The sequence below is a fragment of the Camelus dromedarius genome, chromosome 24 (assembly GCF_036321535.1).
Source record: "Camelus dromedarius isolate mCamDro1 chromosome 24, mCamDro1.pat, whole genome shotgun sequence".
Lineage (NCBI taxonomy): Eukaryota > Metazoa > Chordata > Mammalia > Artiodactyla > Camelidae > Camelus > Camelus dromedarius.
This window is the reverse complement of record NC_087459.1, coordinates 21,766,018-21,787,174: the sequence shown is the minus strand read 5'-3', so window position 1 is coordinate 21,787,174 and position 21,157 is coordinate 21,766,018. Positions and strand designations below refer to the sequence as shown.

Below are 21,157 nucleotides of genomic sequence, written 5' to 3'. Positions count from 1 at the left end.
GGAATGCTCGAGACCTAAGGATGAGGTTACAGATGAGGAAATATCTAAGTTAAGTATTTGTGGAAAATGGCAGTGCTGGTAACTTGGCTTTGGGGAATAAAGGAGTTGGGAGGGGACAATAAATGCCAGTGGCTGGCAGCATATGAAACAAAAAATTAACAGAAGTCAGGCAAGAAAAAATTAAAAACTAAAATTATACCTTCTCTCACTCTCCACCCACCCCTAGAACTATGATGATTCACTCAGATTCCCCAAAATCTTTTGTTGTTCCTTCTTTGTGTTTATGTAACCTTTGATGTGCTTTAAGAAGCCAGCACCAGAGACTTATTTGGCGAAGTGCCCCTGTGGCTAATAGAGCTGTTTTGCCTCAAAAGAGCTGGAAACAGAAGTTCTCAGCCCAGAAGTTTTCAGTACCTCCCCAGCCCCACTCAAACACAGACATTAAACCAATGATTTTCAAGTGGAGGAGTTCATCAGTGACTATGGAGCTTAGCTCTCTCGCCAGGCCTCTTGTCCTTCCCTTTCTTGCTTCCCCTGCTCCCTTCTGGGAGCACTTTCTCTACAAATCACCTGGACACAAATCCTCCGCTTAAGGGCGGCTTCTAGGGACTCCAACCTGAAACCTCCCTTCCTAGCTTAAAACCCTTCCATGATCCCTGATGCCTCCAGGATAAAACCCATGCTTCTTGGCTGTGCATTTAAGGCCTTTCAGCCTTGCTGCTGCCTACCTCTCCAGCCTCTGTGCTGCAGCCAGCCAGATTTTCAGCCTGGCAAGTCACAACAGTCTCCCACCACCTGGAGTTTGACCTCCAGATATAATCCCTGTCTCCCCTGAATCCTCCACCTCCATCACCAGTCCTACCAAGCAGGCCCTCAGGCCTTCTCCTTCCCTAGCAAGGTGCGCAGGGAGGTTACTTCACCACCTGCTCTCTGGAGCCCTTTCCTTTTGGCCTCCCTGCCAGGGCGCAATCTTGTGTGTTTCTTTCCTTAGCAGTAGCAGGCACAGCTGGCAGGCAGCACTTTTTAACCTTACTCAGCTTCAGGAATCAGGTGGCTCAGAAACTTGCTCAGTCTGCTGACCTTCACCTCCACAAACTGTGACTACCTGGAAGGGAAGTGTCAGAAGTGCGACCTGAAGCTGGGCCAACCTGGGCCCTTCAATATTGTCCGGGATCCAGAAACACTTGGTAAATGAAACGAATAAAAGGTCTTTGCACAACCTGCCCAAGTCATCCCAACTCCCACCAAATCTAATGTGCAAGAGACTCGGGGCCAATTTTATTCCTGGTCTGACAGGCTCTGAGGACAGTTAGAGACTGGGACATGAACTTGTTAAACCCAAAGGGCCCAGGGGACCTGAATGGGGGCAGAAACAAAAGCTCACCTGCCTTCCTCATATGTGGGGCCCAAGAGGGCATTCAAAATGTGAACTTTAATAACAAACAGCAGGTCAAGTTGGGGGTTCCCCAGGAACAAGAATAATGGAGCTGGTGCTGGAGACCTCAAGGGTTCTCACTTCCTCCCCTCTGAGGTCTGGAGGCAGGGAAGCAGTGGATCCCATTGAGGAGGGTGGTACCTGGCTCCATGTAAGTCCATCTGTTTGGGGCCCTGAGACCCCAGGTGCAGCAGTGTGTGGAGCAGGGTGGTACCCTGCCTGGCCTGGAAGGTCCTGGCAGGATATATGACCCAGCCCAGGCAAGCAAGCAGGCCATGGGCTATGGGGTCAGATGCGGAAGCTTTCCTCCCGGCCATCGATGTGACGGAGCCGCAGGTAGACATCTGTGCCAATGCCCTGCAGGGACTGCAGCCGAAGGGAACCACCGAGGTACTCTGCGTAGGCCCGTGATGTGGGCAGCCCGAAGCCAAAGCTGGGGGTGGGCAGGGAGATAGGACACGGGCTTCAGAGGCTTGAGTCTCCTGGGGCCCCCCACCCCTCCATTCTGGCCAGGTGGGGCCTCACCCGTGCATGGGTCCTGACTGGCCGCCACTGTGCATGTCCAAGTGGCCGAAGAGGGGGCTGATCCGGGGGTCCTGGGTGCTGGCCTCAGCTGTAGTGAAGTGGTAGTCCATAACCCGGTCCAGGTCTTTGTGAGCGATTCCCCCGCCCCGGTCTGAAATCCTGGCAGGATGACGATAACAGGCTTGGCTCAGCTTCGGTGGGGCTCACCAACCCCCAAACAGACAGTGCTAGGTCTACCCTGCTGTTCAAATGTGGTCACCTAGACTCTTGGGCCTTGATTTTTGTAAGCTGTTTTTCCATCCTCACCTCTGCCACTGACTAGTTCTAACTTCTTGCAGGACTTGACATTTATTCTCAGCCCAGCATCACAGATTGGTTATTTCTGACACTTTGCCTACTCCAAGCCCCTACATTACTGACAAAGACAAGCCCCCAGAGCCCACAGCTGGCACCAGATTCATTCATGTCCAGCTCATGGCAATCTCAGGACAGCAAAATATCTTGTCCAACCAGAAACTAAATCTCAGAATGGGGCAGGTACTGGCCTGAGGTCATAGAGCAAGTCAGAAACTGCCTGGAACCCCTGTCTACCCCACCTCAACTCCCAGTCAGGGCAAACCTGATGACGAGATCGATATCATTGTTGGCGATGGTGATGACCACGTCTGGGACATTGTAGGGAGTGTCTAGGTGACTCTCCATTGTGGCTCTATGCAGGGGGGAAAGACCAGTAGGTGGTGGTACCCCAGTCTCACCCCAGTTCCTGTCTGCCCCCTTCCAACATATCCAGTCAGCCCACCTCATGGCGTTCTTGAGCAGCTCGGGCAGGATGTAGTCCAGTGGCATAGGGATGAAGGGGAATCGGGCAGCCACGTGTCCATTGATGCGGACTCGGGGGGCATTGCCGTACTTGTGCTCACACAGGCGTCTGCGGATAGGAGCAAGGGTTCAGCCCTAAACTAGTGGTTCTCAGCTGGAGATGACGCTGTCCCCAGCCCCCCAGGGAAATTTTACAATCTCTGGAGTTGTTTTTGCTTGTCACGACTACAGAATATTACTGGCATCGAGTGAGTAGAAGCCAGAGATCCTTCTGAACATCCTAACAAACATAGGCCAGGCCCCCACAAAAAAGAATTATCTGGCCTCAAACATTAATAGTGCCACAGTTGAAAAACCCTGCCCTAGACCATGCCCTGGGCAAGGGCTCAGACCCAAACCTTCACTGCCCGAAGACATCCATCCCCTTAGCTGTTTTAGCCTCACCTGGCAAAGTCCACCCACTTTTCAATAATCTTCTTTGGTGAGAGGCGAGTGCAGATGATGCCAACAAAATCAGGCTGACAGGAAAAAGAAAGTCAGGATCACCTCCATCCACACCTTGGCCACCAAATGCTTGCCACCTCTGGACTACTGAAGCAGCTCCAAGCCTCTCCCCAGGCCCTCAACCCAGGTCCCCGGCCCAAGGGAGCTCCAGGCCCAGTCCCCTCTGTTCCACTTGAGGTTCCCAGGTGGGCCTTAGGTCCCAGTGCCCCACCTTGTCCTCATGTAGCGCCAGATGATGTGTGGCCAACATGCGTATCCCAAGCCTTGAAGTCAGTGTCTTATCTAAGAAGTAGCGGACGAGCTTCTCATCCTGTAAAGAGTGGGGCCTCAGAAACCCTGTGCCCTTCCCAGCCTCTCCAACAGGCCTGGGCCCCCACCGCGCTACCCCTGACCTCTATGTGTTTCCGGCTCTCACGCAGGCCCTCAGCTAAGAGGGTCACCACATCCTTGTGGTCGTCCAACAGCTGTCGCACCAGCTGGCAGTACTGGGCGTCGTCTGCCTGGTCCTTGATCTGCAGGCCAGAGTCATGAGCATGGATGGTCCAGCCCTGACCTCTCAGCCCCTCACCCTGCCCTGGCCCAGCCCTCACCGGAGGGAATTCTGTCAGCTTCCGGAAGGCACGGATGTACAGTTCATGCTGCAAGGGAGAGATGTGGGAATTCACAGGGATGCTCTGGGCACTAGGTAGAGAACAGCCACCCATGCCCACCTATGGGGATGGCCATTCATTCCAATGCACTTGGTTCAAACCCCATCATGGCCTCTCAAGCCTCCATGAAGGCTTGGGTCTGAGTCCTCTAAGGCTCTGAAACCTTTTGGTAGGCAAGTCTCTACCATTCTGGTTCCCCATTTACCCCCTGGGCGGTGAGCACACTGATCTAAGGTCTTCTCTACTAGGGAAACCTATGTCCCCTTGAGGCCAGCTTACCACGTGCAGTATGGTGGGGTTGCAGCCAATGATGAAAGGAAGGCTGCGGAAACCCTTGATGCGGTGTGCGATCCTCACCGGCAACTCTTGCTGCAAGTACCGGGCACTTTTCTAGAAAAAAGAAAAAGGGAAGTTAGGGACTGGACCTGAGTGGCTGGGTCAGAGGTCCAGGGGCCAAGAGAAAAATATGGGCAGGAAGCTTACCAGAAGGTGGCTGCCATCCTGAGAGCGGCCTGAATAGAGCATCATGGTCGGAGTGAGGCGGACTGAGGGCTAGAGGGGCAGAGGGGCCTTAAGCACTAGATCTCCAACATCCTGCCCCCACCACATTAGCTCCACTCCTCCCCTGGACACTGCCCTCCAGCTAGGGACCCAGGCCTCACTGCCCTAGCTGCGCACCTTCTCTGCTGCCACGTCGATGGCCGACTGGTTGTAAAAGGAGGTGACGGTCTTGGAGCGCTCCCGTGCCATTTCCACGTGGTGGGTATCGGTGGCTGATGTGGAGCGGGCCCGGAGCGAGAGTGCGGGACCCAAGAGAGGCCAGAGTGGTGGCCCACCCCGTGGGCCGCTCCCCAGCACCGATGCCAGTATCATTCTTCTGCTCCTTTGTCGGACTGGGGGGCCACTCGGGCTGCAGACCCGATAGATGGAGGCGACCCCAAATCGGGGCAAGAGGGGTGCGGGGAGGCAGGGGCTCTTCTCTGACTTCAGGGGCACGGGTCGGTCGAGGATGCTGACAAGCTCAGCCCCCAGGGAGCAGCTCCCATCTACCAGGGCGGGGTAAGGAGGAGTTGTGAGGATCTGAATCTGCACGATCTCTCCATGTGGGCACTGGTATCCTCAGACCTGGACAATCTCTGCCCACCCCTTCAACCACGTCCCCAAACACAGGCCAAGCCTGGACAACCTTGCTTTCCAGAGCTTTTATTCTTCAACCTGAAGCTCTATCCGGTAGTCTGGAGGATCGGGGATCCTTAGAACCAACCAGCCTAAAAACCTCGCCCCTACTCCCTCTGGTCCCAAGCAACCCTCGTTCAGGGGGCGGGGCTGACCCCTAATCCGGCGCCTTCAGACCCGGGCTGGAGCCTGGCCTGCGTACGTGCATCACACAGTTGTGCACCCGAAGTCGGCTGCGTGAAAGCAGGGGCTTGGGAGTCCCTGTCTGGGTCCCCTCCTCCGCGGGGTCACTTGGTTCTGCCCGGGTCCCCTCCATATGGTAGATGCCAGTCCCCCCACCCCCACACCCGGTCCACGCGCGCTCCAGCGATCCAGCGCAAGGGCCGCAAGGGCAGAGGCTGCGGGCGCAAGCTGAGAAGCCTCTGCGGGAAGATCTGCGCGGGTCGCTCCACTTACCGCGGGGCCAGAGCCAGGGCCGGGGTCCGAGCGGAACGGCCCAACAGACTACGGGCCGGGCTAGCGGAGCCGCCTGCGCCCTAGGCGGCTGTGACGTCGCGTGGGCTATAGGAGCCCGGTGCCTCCTGGGAGTTGTAGTTCGGAACGAAGCACTAGCAACCCTGGCACCAGCCCACCTGGGCTATGACCCTGCTCCAGGAACCCCCCCCCCTCCAAATAAATACCACAGCTCTCTCCACAGGGCTCCCGGAGTTATCTGGTCTCTCTGGGCCTCTGTCTTCTGCTCTATAAAATGGGCTCCCTGGGAAACAAATGGGAAAAGACCCTTAGATGCAAAACGCACCTGGATTCCTCCTGAGGTCCAGTCCATTTCCTTCTAGCTCTTTGATTCATTTGTGGAAAACCAGACTGCCTGGTTCAAACCCCTGCTCAGCCACTTATTATCTGGGGCAAGTTACTTAAACTGCTCAATACTTGAATTTCCGTATTGGTAAAACGAGGATGTATCAAACTTGAGGTTGTGTGTTTATATATGTAGAATGCCTAGAATAGTGCCAGGCATGAAATTAACACATTATTATTATTATTATTATTATTATTATTATTATTATTATTATTATTATTATTATTAATTTCATTCATTCTGGCAACAAACACTGATTAGGTGACTTTTCTATGTTAGGAGAAGAGATTGGGTGTTGAATTAAGCAAATAGACCCTGCCCTGTCCCAAAGAGGAAGACAAATTCTGTGTCATCAGTCATGCTAAGAGCAGCACAGGAGGCCATGGAAGCATCAGTTGGGGACTGGGACATTGGTACAGATGCAGCATGAGTAGGAAGGACATGGCAGGACAGAGAAGAGCCTGGAACCATGTGGAGTCTGGGAGGAGAGAGACTGAATGGAGTGACCAGAACCAGGTCTTGAACAGTAAGGAATCACATTTGTCCTGAGGGATTAAGAAGCCACTGAAGGGTTTTGACTGGATAGATCTGCTCCTTAGACAGAACACTCTGGCTGTAGGGATTGGATCAATGAGACCAAATACAGAGAGATCAGTGAAAAGACTTTTTTCAAGCAGGAGATGATGAGAGAGAGACTTTTCAGGGGGTGTGTGTATGTGTGTGTGTGTATATGGACTGACTGGGTTTTTCTTTACCATGGTTATGTGTTTTCTAAGTATCTTTTTTTAAATTGAAGTATAATCGATTTACAGTGTTACATTAATTTGTGGTGTACAACAAAGTGATTCATTTATACATATATATCTATGTATATACTTTTTCATATTCTTCTTCATTATAGGCCATTGTAAGGTATTGAATATAGTTCCTTGTGCTATATAAATATCTTTAAATTTTAAAATAAAGGGGTAAGTGAAGCAGGCGGTATCTCTGGAGCCCAAAGTGATCTTTAAACTTCAGCAGAATTAGAACCTTCACCACTAGCTAGCCTGCCTGAGGAATTGGGGGAAAGTCTGCATAGATTATCAGGAAGGGGATCCCTGAGTGTCTTGATTTTCTCTTTGCATACCATTCCCACCCTTTTCCCCCCACATCCTGGCAATATCCTGGAGTGAAGTTGGGAGGCCACTCTGCTCTGGAGGCGGCTGGGAGGCAGGCAGGGCTTGAAGCAGCGGAAGAAGGGAGTGGGGCGGGTGCTCCCGGTGGGGATGCCAGCGTGCGCAGAGAAGCAAAGGAGTGCTTGCAGCGTCCCAGGACTCTAACGCCCACGTGGCCGCGGTGTGGCGGGGAGTGCGGGAGACCGTGGCTGTGGCTGCCACAGAGGCGGCAGGCATCCAGCAAGGGCCTCACCCCATTCGACCCTGCGCGCTGGACAAGTACCAGACGGGGACTCGCTGCTGCCCCCCGGCGGTGAAGATTAGACATGCACTCCACGAGTCCACCTCCAGAACACTCACCGTTGATCAGGCACTCTTGTTACAGGTATTCATTCCATCTTCATAACAACCCTCTGAGAGACGTACTATTATTATCTTTATTTCACAGATGAGGGGATAGAGGCCCAGAAAGATTTAACGACTCATCCACCTCTTTCCTTTCCGTCCTTACCCCCCATACTCCTGGCTCCAACCACACTGGCCCCACTGTTGTTCCCTAAACATAGCAGACACATTCCACCTCAAGGCCTCTCACTGGCTGTTCCCTCTGCCTGGAACACCCTTCCCCTAGATTTCCACATAGCTTACTCCCTCATTTCCTCTAAGCTTTTATCCAAATGTCAGCTGAATAAGCCCAACCTGATCATCCTATTTAAAATTTGCAATCACCTCCATTCCCCTCACTCTGTTTTACCCTTTATTTTATCTGTAGCAGTTATCACTAGCAATGTACTGTATACTTTTTGTATTTATTATATTAACTGCTCTTTTTTTTTTCCTAAAATGAAAGACAAGAGTATGAATATCTGTCTGCTTTACCAATTAATCCTGAGTTTCTAACACAATCCCTGGAACATAACAGGTGCTCAATAAACATTTGTTAAACAAATGAAAGAAATTTGGGGCTTTTTCCTCTGAGCTATTGAAATGGGATGCTATTGAAAGGCAGAGTGACAATACTACATCTTTACATTTTTAAAGGAGCATTTCAATTGTTGTATAGAGAATGTATCTTGAGGTGAGGGACAAATATATCTGAAAGACCAGTGAAGAGGCCACTGCCTTTATCTAGGTCGGAGGTGATGATGGTGACCAGGGTAGTGGTCTGCATAGATTACAAGGAGTAAGAGAGTAGTCCAGGAACAGTGACTTGGGTGGATTGGGGTGGGGGGACTTGGTTAAAATGGGAAACCCCAGAGAAGGAACGGGGTTGGGGAAGGTAAGGAGTTCAGTTTTGGGTGCATTGTATCCCATCTGATTGGTCTGTGAGACATTCAGGTGGTGACGTTTAAGAGATGTTTCTACCATCGGGTTTGGAGCCCAGGAGAGACATCTGGGCTCAGGTCAGAGCTCAGAAGCTGTGACCTGTAGGGAGTAAGAGAAGACATGGGAGGAAATAATGTTGCCTCATGTGGCAGTCTGTATTTTCCAAAGATGCTCCACCTCACATGAACATCTTAGAATATGACTTTGCTGCTTCTTGCATCAAGAGGTGGAGTTCTGAATGAATGTATGTGTGTTCATGTAGAACTGAAAAATTGTGCTTTACACTGGAAATTGACACAACATTGTAAAATGACTGTAACTCAATAAAAAAATGTAAAAAAAAACAAAAAAGAAGTGGAGTTCTCTGTTCCTTTGCATTGCAACTAAGCAGACTTGTGATTACAGTGGAGGGACTACTATATGATAACTTCTGAAGCTGGATCATAAAAGCTTCCACTTGGCTCCCTAGAGCATTTTTACTGGGGCCCTGAGCTGCCAGGTAAGTAATCTGACTGCCCTATATTAATCATCTATTGTTGTGTGGCAAATTACCCTAAAAATACAGCAGTTCAAAACAATAAACATTATCTCACACAATTTCTTTGGATCAGGAATCTGGGAGCAGCCGAGCAAGGTGTTTCTGGTTCAGGGTCTCTTATGATGTTGCAGTCAAGATGCTGCCCGAAACTACCTGAAGCCTCAACTGATGCGAGAGAATCCACTTCCAGGGTGGTTCTCTCATATGCCCAGCAAGTTAGTGCTGTCTGTTGACCGGAGGCCTCACTTTCTCACTAAGTGGACCTCTCCCTAGGGCTGCTTGAGTGTCCTAATGACATGGCAACTGGCTTCACCCAGAGGGAGTGATCTATGAGGGAGCAAGATGGAAGTCACAATATCTTAATGACTTAGCCTCCAAAGTCACAAACCATCATTTCTTATTATCCTATTGGGTCAGGTCAGTCCTATTTAGTATGGGAATAAACTACACAATGGTATGGAGGTGAAAATCATTGAGGACAATTTTGGAAACTGCCTGTTGTAGCCTGGGAGGGTGCCATGCTATGAGGAAACCCAAACTAGCCTCTATCAGGATAGAGAGGCTACATGGATTCACGAATAGCCCTGAGACCCCCAAGGAGAGAGGTGCCAGGTTATCAGTCTCCCATTGTTTCAGCATTAGCCATCATCTGACTGCAGTGATATGAGCCAGAACTGCCCAGCCAAAATGCTTGTCCCAAATTTCTAATCCATAAAAACTGTGAGAGAAAAGAAAATAATTGTTTTTGTTTTAAGCCATTATGTTTGTGGTTATTTGCCAAACACTAATAAATCCTCAATGATTCCCACCTCTTGGTGGGCTGTATCACTCTGAAGCCTCTTCCCACATTGAACAGGGCTGACCCAATCCAATAGGGTAATAAGAAGTGACAGTGTAACTTTTGAGGCTAAATCATAAAGACACTGTGGTTTCCAACTTGCTCCCTCTGAGATCACTCATTCTGGGGAAGTCAGCCATAGATAAAAGCAACATTCCAGGAGACTGTGGGAAGAGGTAAGAAACTAGCCTAAGTCCTAGTCCTCTGTATTAGCTTCTTATTGCTGCTATAACAAATTACCACAAACTTAGTAGCTTAAAACAACATGAATTTATTATCTTATAGTTCTGTAGTTCAGAAGTCTGGCATGGGTCTCTCTGGGCTAAAATCAAGATGTCAGTAGTTCCTTTCTGGAGACTCTAGGGGAGAATCCATTTCTTTGCCTTTTTCTGCTTCTAGAGGTAACCTACATTCCTTAGCTCATCACCCCCTTCCTCCATCTTCAAAGCCAGCAGGCATTGCATCTCTCAGTGATTTTTTTCTGTAGTCACACCTCCCTCTGACCCTTCTGCTGCCCTTTTCATTTTTAAAGAATCTTGTAATTACATTGTTTTAAACTCAGCAAATTAGTAACCTTAATTCCATCTGCAAACTTAATTCCCATTTTTTCCCCATCTTTTTTTGGGGGGGGGATTAGGTTTATTTATTTATTTTTAGAGGAGGTAGTGGGGTTTGAACCGAGAACCTCATGCATGCTAGGCATGTGTTTTACCACTTGAATATATCCTCCTCCCTTAATTCCCATTTGCCATGTAACATGTTCACAGGCCCCAGGAATTAGGACACAGACATCTTTGGGGACCATTATTCCACTGACCACCCTGTCTGGAAGAAGAGGAGTGGGTGTGAGGAGCAGCCAGAGAGGGAGGAGGGCCAGCAGGAGAGTGAAATATCACAGAATCCAGAAGAAGAGAGAATTCCCAGGAATGAGTGGCCAACAGTGACTAATACTGTTAATAAAAGCATGATTAGAACTGAAAAATATCCACTGAATTTAGCATCCTAGTGACACTGAGACAGGAGGGAAGGGGGCAGGGTGCAACCATTAAAGGAATGACACAGCAATTGAAGATTTGGCTTCCAGTAGAACTTGAGGTTCATTATACACTCATTGTAATACATTAGCATGTTAATGGCACTCCCACAGGCGCCATGACAGTTCGGAGGTCCATAAAAGGTCAAAAAGTGGGTGGTGGCGCAGTTCCTGGCAATCCCATCCCCTTCCCCAAAGTAGTTGGAATAATCCTCCCACTTGTTAGCATATGAAGTTACCAAGCCCATAAAAACTAACAACCCCGCACCTCCTCTCTCATTCTTACCTTCTGAGATAGCCTGCACGCTGTCTATGGAGTATCTACTTTTACTTCTACTTTTACTTTAAACTTAACATCCCTCCACGCTTCATGGCCTCTTTGGCCTTCTGAGACAGCCTACATTCTGTCTATGGAGTGTGCATCTTTCTAAATAAATCAACTTTTACCCAACTATGGCTCGCTCTTGAATTCCTTCCTGCGTGAAGCCAAGGACCCTCATTTGGCAGGGAGCATCCCAGAAACCTGGGACATGACCATCCTCTAGTGCCCCATTTTCCCTATATTAACACCAGCTATTAGTTGTCAGGAGAGTACTAGGGGGCAGGAGCTAGTTTATGGTGTGCTGGGCAGCAAGGAAGTAAAGGATGGGAGCGTTAAATTTTCCTCCCAAAACTTGAATGTGAAAGGGTATTTGTGGCAGCTTCCAAAATGGGGAAAAGTTTCGATGCAGATGAGAAGGAAGGAAAGGTATGGGTGAGATGGGTCATCAATAGATGCGATGTCTGTGAAGGGGAGAGCTCAGCTAGCTCACGGAAGGCTTGGAAAGACGGACAGTTGGGTTGACCAGGGCTCAGGTTTTGCCAGGCGCCACTTCACTGGAACACAGGTTATGATACCCTCAAGGTATGGCCACGGTGATGGAGCTGGGAATGCAGGGGAGAAACAGAGAGAGAGAGAGATCGGCCAGCAGGAGGCGCTGATGTGGCAGGAGGGAAAGGCTGAGCAAGCTAGGCTGATTGGAGGTTATAGCCGTAGTAGTGTCTGATAATAATTTCAGGGGAAATGCTAGGTTCTTGATGCGATTACAGTATTCGCTAAATTCCCTGATCCGCTGGTCTCTAGGTCCTGATGTTCCAAAGTCAGAACAAGGCTTGGCATAGAACAGCGTTATATCCTGTTACTCTGAGATTAATATAGTTTTTAAAACTCCAGAAACTCCATTACCCTTGAGGCATTGCGGCCGCTCTGACTACAACTCCCATCATTCCCGGCAGGCCGCCAAAGCCGTAAATACCCACGTTTCTTAAGCTGGTTTTCCAGTCCCAGCATTCCTCAACTGTTTTCCTACGCAGGCAGCACTCCTGCCAGGTCCTAGAAACAACCAATTGGATCAGGGAGTGCGAGATTAGCAGGCCAATCGCCCAGTCCGAGTGGCGGGAGAGGCCGGGCCTGATTTGGCAGGTTCCCTTCTAGCTCCTGGGGCCTGCTGCGTGGCTGGTTCCCTTCCCGCTGGTGCCTCGGGTGGGACCAGACGACATGGGGACTACCTGGCGGAGCCCTGGATGGGTGCGGCTCGCGCTCTGCCTCGCGGGCTTAGTGCTCTCTCTCTACGCGCTGCACGTGAAGGCAGCGCGCGCCCGAGACCGGGATTACCGCGCTCTCTGCGACGTGGGCACCGCGGTCAGCTGTTCGCGCGTCTTCTCCTCCAGGTTTGCGCGGGAGAGGAAGGCTTAGGGGGAAGCAGCTACTCGTAGGAGCGGTGCAAGTGGACCAAGTGTGCATGGCGACCAGGTTGCCAGATGATTCTGGAGTCTGAGATCGGGGTGCCCAAGGAGCTGACCCACGGGGGCCTGGCTGCTCAAGGGGGCGTGGCCTGGCGAAACGGGTGTTTCTGAAGTATGAGTGTGGGGAAGGGGGGCAGGTGGTGCTGGGAACTGGGGTTATTCAGGGGAGTGCACATGGATCCTGATGACAAGGAATAACAATGACGGGGCAGGACAGGGAGCTGGGGCCGTATATAGGGACTGATGATGTTCTTAAGGATGGCCGCCGTGCCTGGGGATAGGGTGGCCAGGTCAGGCTATGCTTGAGGGTCCTAGGTAGTGGGATGACCTAAAGCAGAGGAAGGGAGCAGGCAGCGGCCAGGCGGGAGAGATACTGCCCTGGTTTCCCAGTGTCTGGTAACTATGCAAAGCAAAACATCTTAATTATTGAAGGTCTAGGATGAAAAGAGGGGCCTATGGGGGAGCCAAGGCCAGGCCTGAAGTGGGGATAGGAGCAGTGACATGGAATCCTGACGTGGCCAAAGGGAGGCTATGTCAGGAGGTCATTGATCCTTGGACTCATGGGGGTTGGGGGAAGGGGGAGAAAGGGAAGGACAGCCCAGGTGGCTTCTTGGAAATCACCGTCCCGGGACAAGGCTCACGGCACTGTATTGACACTCCTAACCTGGACCCTCCCCTCTACTAGGTGGGGCCAGGGCTTTGGACTGGTGGAACACGTGTTGGGCAAGGACAGCAACCTCAATCAATCCAACAGCATATTCGGTTGCATCTTCTACACAATACAGCTGTTGTTAGGTGAGTGGCCCCCACCCTCTCATGACAGGCTCCCCCCCTCCTAGCCAGCCCAGGCCCATCCCTCGCAATCTTGGTGACCCAGACATCTGACAGCCAACTGCTCATCAAAGAGCACCCTGGAGGCGAGAACTAACAGGAATCTTTACTGTCAGAACTAGATGGGACCTTAAAGACTTCCTAGGAGCCCAGTTTTGTGGAAAAGACTCAGAAGTTCCTTTCTGGGGGAATCCAAGGATTGCTTGTCTTTCATTTCATGTAGAGCTCAGCAGGAAAATTCACTATTTGGGTCCCAGGGTTTGGTAAACAGATAAGAGAACCAAGGCCTTGGCAGGGCCTGTGGGAGCCTCTCATTTTAGAGACTCTTCCCCAGTAGCCCTGGCTGTCAGGGAGTCATGGCAGTGTTCTAGAGGTGGCCAGTCCCTGAAGCTCATGACTGACCCCTTTCTGCCTTGCAGGTTGCCTACAGGGCCGTTGGGCATCTATCCTCCTGGTACTGAGTTCCCTGGTGTCTCTTGCTGGTTCTGTCTACTTGGCCTGGATCCTGTTCTTCGTGCTGTATGATTTCTGCATCGTTTGCATCACCACCTATGCCATCAATGTGGGCCTGATGATGCTCAGCTTCCGGGAGGTCCAGAGACCCCAGGGCAAAGTCAAGGGGCACTGAGCCCTCACCCCAAGCCAGGCTGATCTCATTTGCTCTGCTTTGGCATGTGACCTTTGCCCAAGGGGGCCAGGTCTGGGTCCTTAGAAGAGTCTGCAGCCTGCCCTCACCATATTCCCCCACAGGACAATGGACCAATCATGCCACACTCTTTCCTCCATGTTAGTGCCTTTGGCTCTGTCCCCAAGGGCTGATTTCTAAAGCTCCTGCTGTTGCCCAAGGAGGGAAGTTTCAGAACAATAAAATTTCTTAATTAATCAAGTCTGAGCCATCTGTTGGCCAGGGACCTTAGCGTTGGGCCTTCTCCAGTCTTTCCTCCTCTGGGACCAGACCAGAAAATACGAGTCAGAGGGAGAGGAGGGCCCACCTGGGAAGGATGGTTAGTCCCTTCTCCAGGATGTGGAGTCAGCAAGACCTGGGGTGCCATCAGCCCCCACCCCCAGGAAACAGGCTGGCAGCTTGTCCTTGCTGCCTACAGAAGCCAGGCCTCGTCTTCTGGGAGGGCCAAGCGTGCATTTGCAAGGGTGAGCTGCGCTTCTGATTCTGTGCATGCTTGCTGGGAAATTTTTCCTATAGTCTAAATTTAATCCCTCCAGCTGCCTTATTTGCCACCTCAAGCCAGTCTTGATGGCCCTAGAGGGCCAGGGGCAGGTTGTGAGTGTTTTGTTTTGTTTTGTTTTGTTTCTCCAAATGTGTACTAAGCACTCATCCACATGTGAAGCATTGTTTAATAACATGATATGTGTTGACTCATTCAATCCTTATAGCAACGGAATGAGGTAGGTATTATTATTAAAGTCACCCCTTGGTATCCACAGGGGACTGGTTCCAGGACCTACCCACTCCCTAAACCAAAATCCAAGGATGCTCAAGTCCCTTATAGAAAATGACATGGAATTTGCATATACCCTGCACACATCCTCCCATATACTTAAAGTTATACTTTAAAGTCATCTCTAGATTACTTACATCTAATACAATGTGAATAGTTGTAAATACAATGTAAATGCTATGTAACTAGTTGCTGGCATGCAGCAAACTCAAGTTTTGCTTTTTGGAACTTTCTGGATTTTTTTTTTTTTTTTTTGATCTGTGTTTGGTTGAATCCGCCACAGATGCAGAACCTGTGGATACAGAGGACCGACTGTATCCCTATCTTGATGAGGAGACTGAGGTACAGAGAGGCTAAGTAACTTGCCTAAGATCACACAGCTTGTTTTGGGGAGGGGGTTAGGGAGCCCTCAGGACTTGAATCCATCAGGGCCATCTGGCTTCAGTATCTGTACTCTTAATTGGAGCCACAGCTGCCTCTGGGTTGGGGTCAGGGTTCCTGAACAGTCTGGGCTGTCCCAAGTCAGAAGCCAGGAAGGGAGAAAGGGTGCGCCAAGTGTTCTTCCCTCCTAATTGAGTCTTCCAGCACCTATGAGGTGTAACCCTGTCTCCCGGGAAGGTGACAGAGAGGCATTGAGATTTGCTGGTGTCATACCTAGCAGGAAACAGCCTTGGCACCTCGATATAGCCCTGCACACCCTGCCTCTGAAGCAACGTAGCAGGGGAAGGTATGCAAAATCCAGTTGGACCCAGGCCTGGGAGAGAGGCAGGGAAGCAGAAATGAAAAGTGAGAACTGGGAGGGTCCTTCACCTGTTCCTGGGGAACAGCTTCCATGCTGGGAGCAAGTTTACTCTGCCAGGCTTCGGTCTAAGCATCTTTATGTTCAACAATTCTGAGTTTTTCAGATAAGGCACAGGCAGGTTAGCTGTCCAAGGTCACTCAAGTAGTCAGTGGGGGACCTGGGATTTGAACCCAGTCTGGGCATGGCAGAGGCTCAGGGAGAGGTGGTGAAGAGCCCAGGGTCACAGCCACAGCCCCAGAGCTAGGAACTGCTGGCTCCCTTCCAGCCCAAGAAAAGCAATGACACCTGAGTCGTAGCAAGTTGGGGGTGGAGCAGAGGTGGAGCTAGGAAGACCCAGGTGGCTTCTCCAGGAACCAGAGCACAGGCGGCAGAGTGCCCTGGAGCAGCATGAAGCAGAGCTGGGGACCAAGGCTGCTCATCCTGGGAATGGTGGTCCTCGTAGAGGGTGAGTCACCCGTATCTGGGTGGGTGGGAAGTGGTATGGGGTTCACAAGCCATCCTCTGCCCCAGCAGCCCCTGCAGGTGTGTGAAGGGAGCCTGCCTGTGGGGTGACAGTTTGGCACATAACTGTGTCTGGCTGTGCATGGGGAGGTGTTTATGGCCACCTGTGTCCAAAGGGGTGTGACTTCCTTGAGCTGGATTACAGTCTACATGTGCGGGAACTGTCATTACGCCTGTGTGCACCCTGTGCCCCCGTCTACCTCTCTACTTCCAGAATGGCGTTAGGCAAGTTCTGGGGCCCTTTGGCCTCAGTCTCCCTGTCTTTACCTACTACCCACCTCTCCTGGCTCAGATGTTCAATGGGCATGTTTGTGTGTGTCTGTGATGGGGAAAAGGCAGGGCAGGGAACCCTTTGGTAGAGTCTCTGGCAGATTCTGGAAAGGTGGGGGAGTCTGAGTTGTCAGAACAGGGGTGGGGTGAGTCTCAATCTCTCGGCGCCCTCCCCAACTTGGACATGACGCAGGCCTCTAATCCTTCCTCTTAGGCCTCCACAGCCAAGGGCACAATTAAGCTAATGCTCTCCACATGCACAGGCTGCCTCCCTGACTCAGCAGCAGGGGCAGGAGTTGGGGGTTCTGAAGCCTGGAGGAGGGCTGGCCTTGCCCCAAGATGAACCCCAGGCCCTGCCCCTCGGGCCCAAGAGTGCTGAGCACAGCGAAGAGAGAACTAATTACTGAGTGTACACTCTGAATAGGTTCCAATAAAAACTGTTTCTTGATCTCATATAAATATTTTCATTCTGGGAGGGGCTGGTGAGGTAGCCCCAGAGTCATAGGCAAGGACCCAGGCAAGTCCCCCAAACCTGTCCCCTCCACCAAGGCTGGGCCAGGCAGGTGAGGCTCCCTCCCCCAAGTCTCACCTGTGTCGCTCTCTCCCCAGGTCTTCTAGCAGCTCAGCGTGGTAAGCTCTGGGGCCATGGGGCCTGGGTCATACTCGGGTCTGGGTTGGGCCTGGGGTGAGGGCAGAACAGGGGCCTGCTGTCAGCCTGACCTACACCTGTCCACAGCATGCGGGCAGCGTGGCCCCGGCCCCCCCGAGCCTCAGGAGGGCAACACGGTGGCTGGCGAGTGGCCGTGGCAGGCCAGTGTGAGGCAGCAGGGGGTCCACATTTGCAGCGGCTCCCTGGTGGCGGACACCTGGGTCCTAACTGCAGCCCACTGCTTTGAAAAGTGAGTCATGGCTGCGGTCAAACAGGGTTTCTGGCTTTCAGGGTGGGTGATTTGTCCCCAAACCCCACAAGACTGAGCCCTGCCCCTAGAATAAAGAAGTACCATTTATTAAAAACACGCTGTGTGCTAGGTACATACTATCAACAACTATTAACAACCTTTTTGGTAGAAGCCTTACAAATGAGAAAACAGGTTGGGAGAAGGGTAGACTTTGCTTAAAGCCACAGGTTTTGGCCCCTCTTTCACCTACTTTGTGCTGCCTCCCATGGTGTCCCCCTTTGCACTCAATGCCTGGGTCTTGTCCCTCCCCTTCCAGGGCGGCAGTGACTGAACTGAACTCCTGGTCAGTTGTTCTGGGATCTCTGCAGCGTGAGGGGCTAAGCCCAGGGGCTGAGGAGGTGGGGGTGACTGCTCTGCAGCTGCCCAGGGCCTATAACCACTATAGCCAGGGCTCAGACCTGGCCCTGTTACAGCTTGCCCACCCCGTGGCCCACACACCCATCTGCTTGCCCCAACCTGCCCATCGCTTCCCCTTTGGGACCTCCTGCTGGGCAACTGGCTGGGATCAGGACACCAATGATGGTAAGTGCTGGCCCAGACTACAGCCCAGAGAGGAACTTGCCCAGGGTCACACAGCTTCAGCTGCCAAATGTCCCTGTTCCCTGTCTCCCTTGCTCCACAGAGCCCACTCTGGTCCCAACCCCTTCTCTTTTGCCAGCTCCCAGGACCCTACGGAATCTGCACCTGCGTCTAATCAGCCGCCCTACGTGTAACTGTCTCTACAATCGGCTGCACCAGCGGCTGCTGGCCAGCCCGGCCCGGTCTGGGATGCTGTGTGGGGGTCCCCAGCCCGGGGTGCAGGGGCCCTGTCAGGTCTGAGGAGGATGACAGGGGACAAGAAGGGGAGGGAGCCTAGCCTCAATCCACAGGGACGGGTGGGAGGACCGCAGGTAGAGGGTGTCCACCCAGGGTGGGTGCTCAGGTGTCTGCCCTTGACAACACTGCCTGGCTCCAGGGAGATTCCGGGGGCCCAGTGCTGTGCCGCGAACCTGATGGACACTGGATTCAAGCTGGGATCATCAGTTTCGCATCAAGCTGTGCCCAGGAAGACACTCCTGTGCTGCTGACCAACACGGCTACTCACAGCTCCTGGCTGCAGGCTCGAGCTCAGGGGGCAGCCTTCCTAGCTCAGGACCCTGAGACCCCGGAGATCAGTGATGAGGACAGCTGTGTAGGTATGAGCAGCAGGTGTTAGGAATGGGACATGTGGGGACCTTCCCCAGGCCTGCATGAGGACTTCCGGGCAGTGAGTGGAAGCCACAGTGGAACAAATTTCAGCTCAGAATAGAGAACTGGTACAGGGTGTCTACACACTGCCAGGGGCTAACGAAGAGGCTTTTAAGGCCCCTTTCCACCCCTAGGATGGGAAGAGCCCCGTTGAGGCTAAGAGGCATAGACGCCTTGGAACTTTATCCACTTGTAGTTTGGGTAAGGAGGGATTTCTGAGATCTGATTGATGGTTTAGGGGTAAGCTACATATTTCCAAGCAGGGACTCAGCAAGATTGGACAGGGTAGGGCTCCTGCTCAGTCGGGCATTAATTTTGGCATTAAGTGACTAACATGCAAATTGCATGTAAAGTAATTCCCAGGAAGGAAGCTCTGTCTTGATGGTAAGAGAAGCACTAATGAGCCAGGAGTTCTGGGGCCAGTCCAAGCCCAGAGGGGTGCAGACAGGTGGGGTGGGGGAAGGATGAGCAGGCCACTCCCATGAGACTGGACCATCGGGGTTAAAAGCTTAGGCCCTGGGTTTTGAATCCCTAGTCGGCTACCTGCCGGTGGTTACTGAGCTGGAAAGTCACTTAACCTCTCTGAAACTTTGGATAACTTTGGTAATGAGGGTAACAAATATTCAGCTTAAAAGGACATTGTGAGGATATTTGATAGCACGTGGGAAACGCTTAGCTCAGAGCCTGGCATGCAGTGAGCACTTAGCAAGAAGGCAGATGATGTAATCTGTCTGTTTCAGCCTGTGGATCCTTGAGGAGAGAAGGCCCTCGGGCAGGAGCTCCCTCCCCATGGCCCTGGGACGCCAGGCTGAAGCACCAAGGGAAGCTGGCCTGTGGCGGAGCCCTAGTGTCAGAGGAGGTGGTGCTGACTGCTGCCCACTGCTTCATTGGGTGAGCCCTGTCTCCCTCATCTTTGTGCCTGCACCCTTGCCGGCAGCTCTGCCACCCAGTGCTGTCAACTCTGTCCTTGCACAGGCGCCAGACCCCAGAGGAATGGACTGTAGGCCTGGCAGCTGAACCAGAGGAGCGGGGCCTGAAGCAAGTCATCCTGCATGGGGCGTATACCCACCCGGAAGGGGGCTACGACGTGGCCCTCCTGCTGCTGGCCCAGCCCGTAACACTAGGTCCCAGCCTGCGGCCCCTATGCCTGCCCTATGATGACCACCGCCTGCCTGATGGGGAACGCGGCTGGGTCCTGGGGCTAGCCCGCCAAGGAGCAGGTATGTAGGTAGGTCAGGGCCACCAGCAGCTGTGCATCCAGTTTACAGGCCATGGAGGCAGCTGGGTCTTCTCCCTCGTCCTGCAGGCACCAGCTCCCCTCAGACGGTGCCTGTGACCATCTTGGGGCCCAGGGCCTGTAGCCGCCTGCATGCGGCCCTTGGGAGCGACAGCATCCCCATTCTGTCAGGGATGGTGTGTACCAGTGTTGTGGGTGAGCCGCCTGGCTGCGAGGTGAGCCCCAGTCCCCCAAACCTCACTCCACAGACCCCTCACGCTGCCACTCATGAACAGACCTCCTGCCATGCTCACGCTCAGACCCACCTTTCACCTAAATCAGCCTTTCTGCCATCTGGCTCCCAAGTAGCCAGAGCCTCAGCCCAGGCCCCTTCTGCCCCCTGCAGCTACCTGGGGAGAAATGGAAGTCACTCAGTGTCCCTTAACCCCTGACAGGGCCTGTCGGGGGCACCGCTGGTGCATGAGGTGAGGGGCACGTGGTTCCTGGCTGGGCTGCACAGCTTTGGCGATGCCTGCCAAGGCCCTGCAAGGCCTGCTGTCTTTGCGGCGCTCCCCACCTATGAGAACTGGGTCAGCAGTTTGGACTGGCAGGTCTACTTCGCTGAGGAGCCAGAGCCTGAGATTGAGCCTGGAAGCTGCCCTGTGAACACGAGTATGTGGCCCTGGGGCCTCCCTGTCAACATCTGCCTCTCCAGATCGCTTCTCCCTCGATCTAGGGCAGGATCTGTCCTGACCCACCTGGAGCTTCCCTGGGTGGGGTGGAGTAGAGGACAGACCTATCTGGATTCAAGTCCTGGCTCTTCGTCTCTGTTTGACTTGAAGCACGCCTCTTGACCTCTTCAAACCTCACTCTTCCCATCTGTCATGGGGCCTAAGGAGCACTGCCTACCTCTTCCTTGGAGGGAGGGAGGGAAGCTGTGAGGACAAGATCAACCCCACCCTCCTTCCTCTCCTTGACAGGCCAACCAGCCGGCTGTTGACAGGTGGCTCTGGGACGCCGCAGTTACAGGGAAGCAATTCCCACATCTCTTTTCCCATGCTCTTACCCCATCCCCCTGACACACACACCCAGGCAGGCCCAAAGGTGGGCACAATGGGCTCTAGGAAGGAGCCTGCCCCGACCCGCAGCTGCCCCTGCTCCCCACCCTGCAGGACAGGGAGACGAGGCCTGTGGGTGCTCCCCCACACCCAGCTCTGCAGTCCGACGCAGGCATCCCCAGCTTTCCCTA

At 52.6% G+C, this 21,157-nt stretch overlaps 3 protein-coding genes across 10 annotated transcripts; 2 read left to right on the top strand and 1 right to left on the bottom strand.

Moving 5' to 3' along the window:
- Positions 1–1,398: 1,398 nt before the first annotated feature.
- BCKDK (branched chain keto acid dehydrogenase kinase) lies at positions 1,399–5,684 on the bottom strand. The gene is made up of 12 exons (XM_010996126.3): positions 5,566–5,684; positions 4,612–4,979; positions 4,417–4,485; positions 4,213–4,323; positions 3,874–3,921; positions 3,676–3,795; positions 3,495–3,593; positions 3,224–3,297; positions 2,760–2,888; positions 2,580–2,669; positions 1,961–2,119; positions 1,399–1,868 (listed from the first exon to the last, which is right to left on the bottom strand). The coding sequence occupies exons 2-12, from the start codon at positions 4,804–4,806 to the stop codon at positions 1,724–1,726; spliced, it is 1,239 nt and encodes a 412-aa protein (XP_010994428.1). The 5' UTR covers positions 4,807–4,979; positions 5,566–5,684; the 3' UTR covers positions 1,399–1,723.
- A 6,455-nt stretch (positions 5,685–12,139) lies between these two features.
- On the top strand, positions 12,140–14,362 carry VKORC1 (vitamin K epoxide reductase complex subunit 1). Of its 2 annotated transcripts, XM_010996129.3 has the most exons (3): positions 12,154–12,570; positions 13,331–13,440; positions 13,896–14,362. In XM_010996129.3, exons 1-3 carry the CDS (start codon positions 12,398–12,400, stop codon positions 14,102–14,104), a joined length of 492 nt encoding a protein of 163 aa, XP_010994431.2. In that variant the 5' UTR covers positions 12,154–12,397; the 3' UTR covers positions 14,105–14,362. The 2 variants fall into 2 exon arrangements, with proteins under 2 accessions (XP_031288721.1, XP_010994431.2); XM_031432861.2 differs by lacking the exon at positions 13,331–13,440 and having other exon boundaries at positions 12,140–12,570.
- Positions 14,363–14,466: 104 nt separating this feature from the next.
- PRSS53 (serine protease 53) lies at positions 14,467–21,080 on the top strand. 7 transcript variants are annotated; one of them, XM_064478575.1, is made up of 11 exons: positions 14,467–14,625; positions 15,217–15,275; positions 16,001–17,405; positions 17,722–17,987; positions 18,088–18,278; positions 18,421–18,640; positions 19,433–19,583; positions 19,668–19,912; positions 19,999–20,144; positions 20,364–20,580; positions 20,889–21,080. In XM_064478575.1, the coding sequence occupies exons 3-11, from the start codon at positions 17,152–17,154 to the stop codon at positions 20,906–20,908; spliced, it is 1,710 nt and encodes a 569-aa protein (XP_064334645.1). In that variant the 5' UTR covers positions 14,467–14,625; positions 15,217–15,275; positions 16,001–17,151; the 3' UTR covers positions 20,909–21,080. The 7 variants fall into 7 exon arrangements, with proteins under 7 accessions (XP_064334645.1, XP_031288720.1, XP_031288718.1 ...); XM_031432860.2 differs by having other exon boundaries at positions 14,467–16,180; positions 17,116–17,136; positions 17,243–17,405; positions 18,124–18,278; XM_031432858.2 differs by having other exon boundaries at positions 14,467–16,180; positions 17,116–17,136; positions 17,243–17,405.
- The last annotated feature ends 77 nt before the right edge of the window (positions 21,081–21,157 follow it).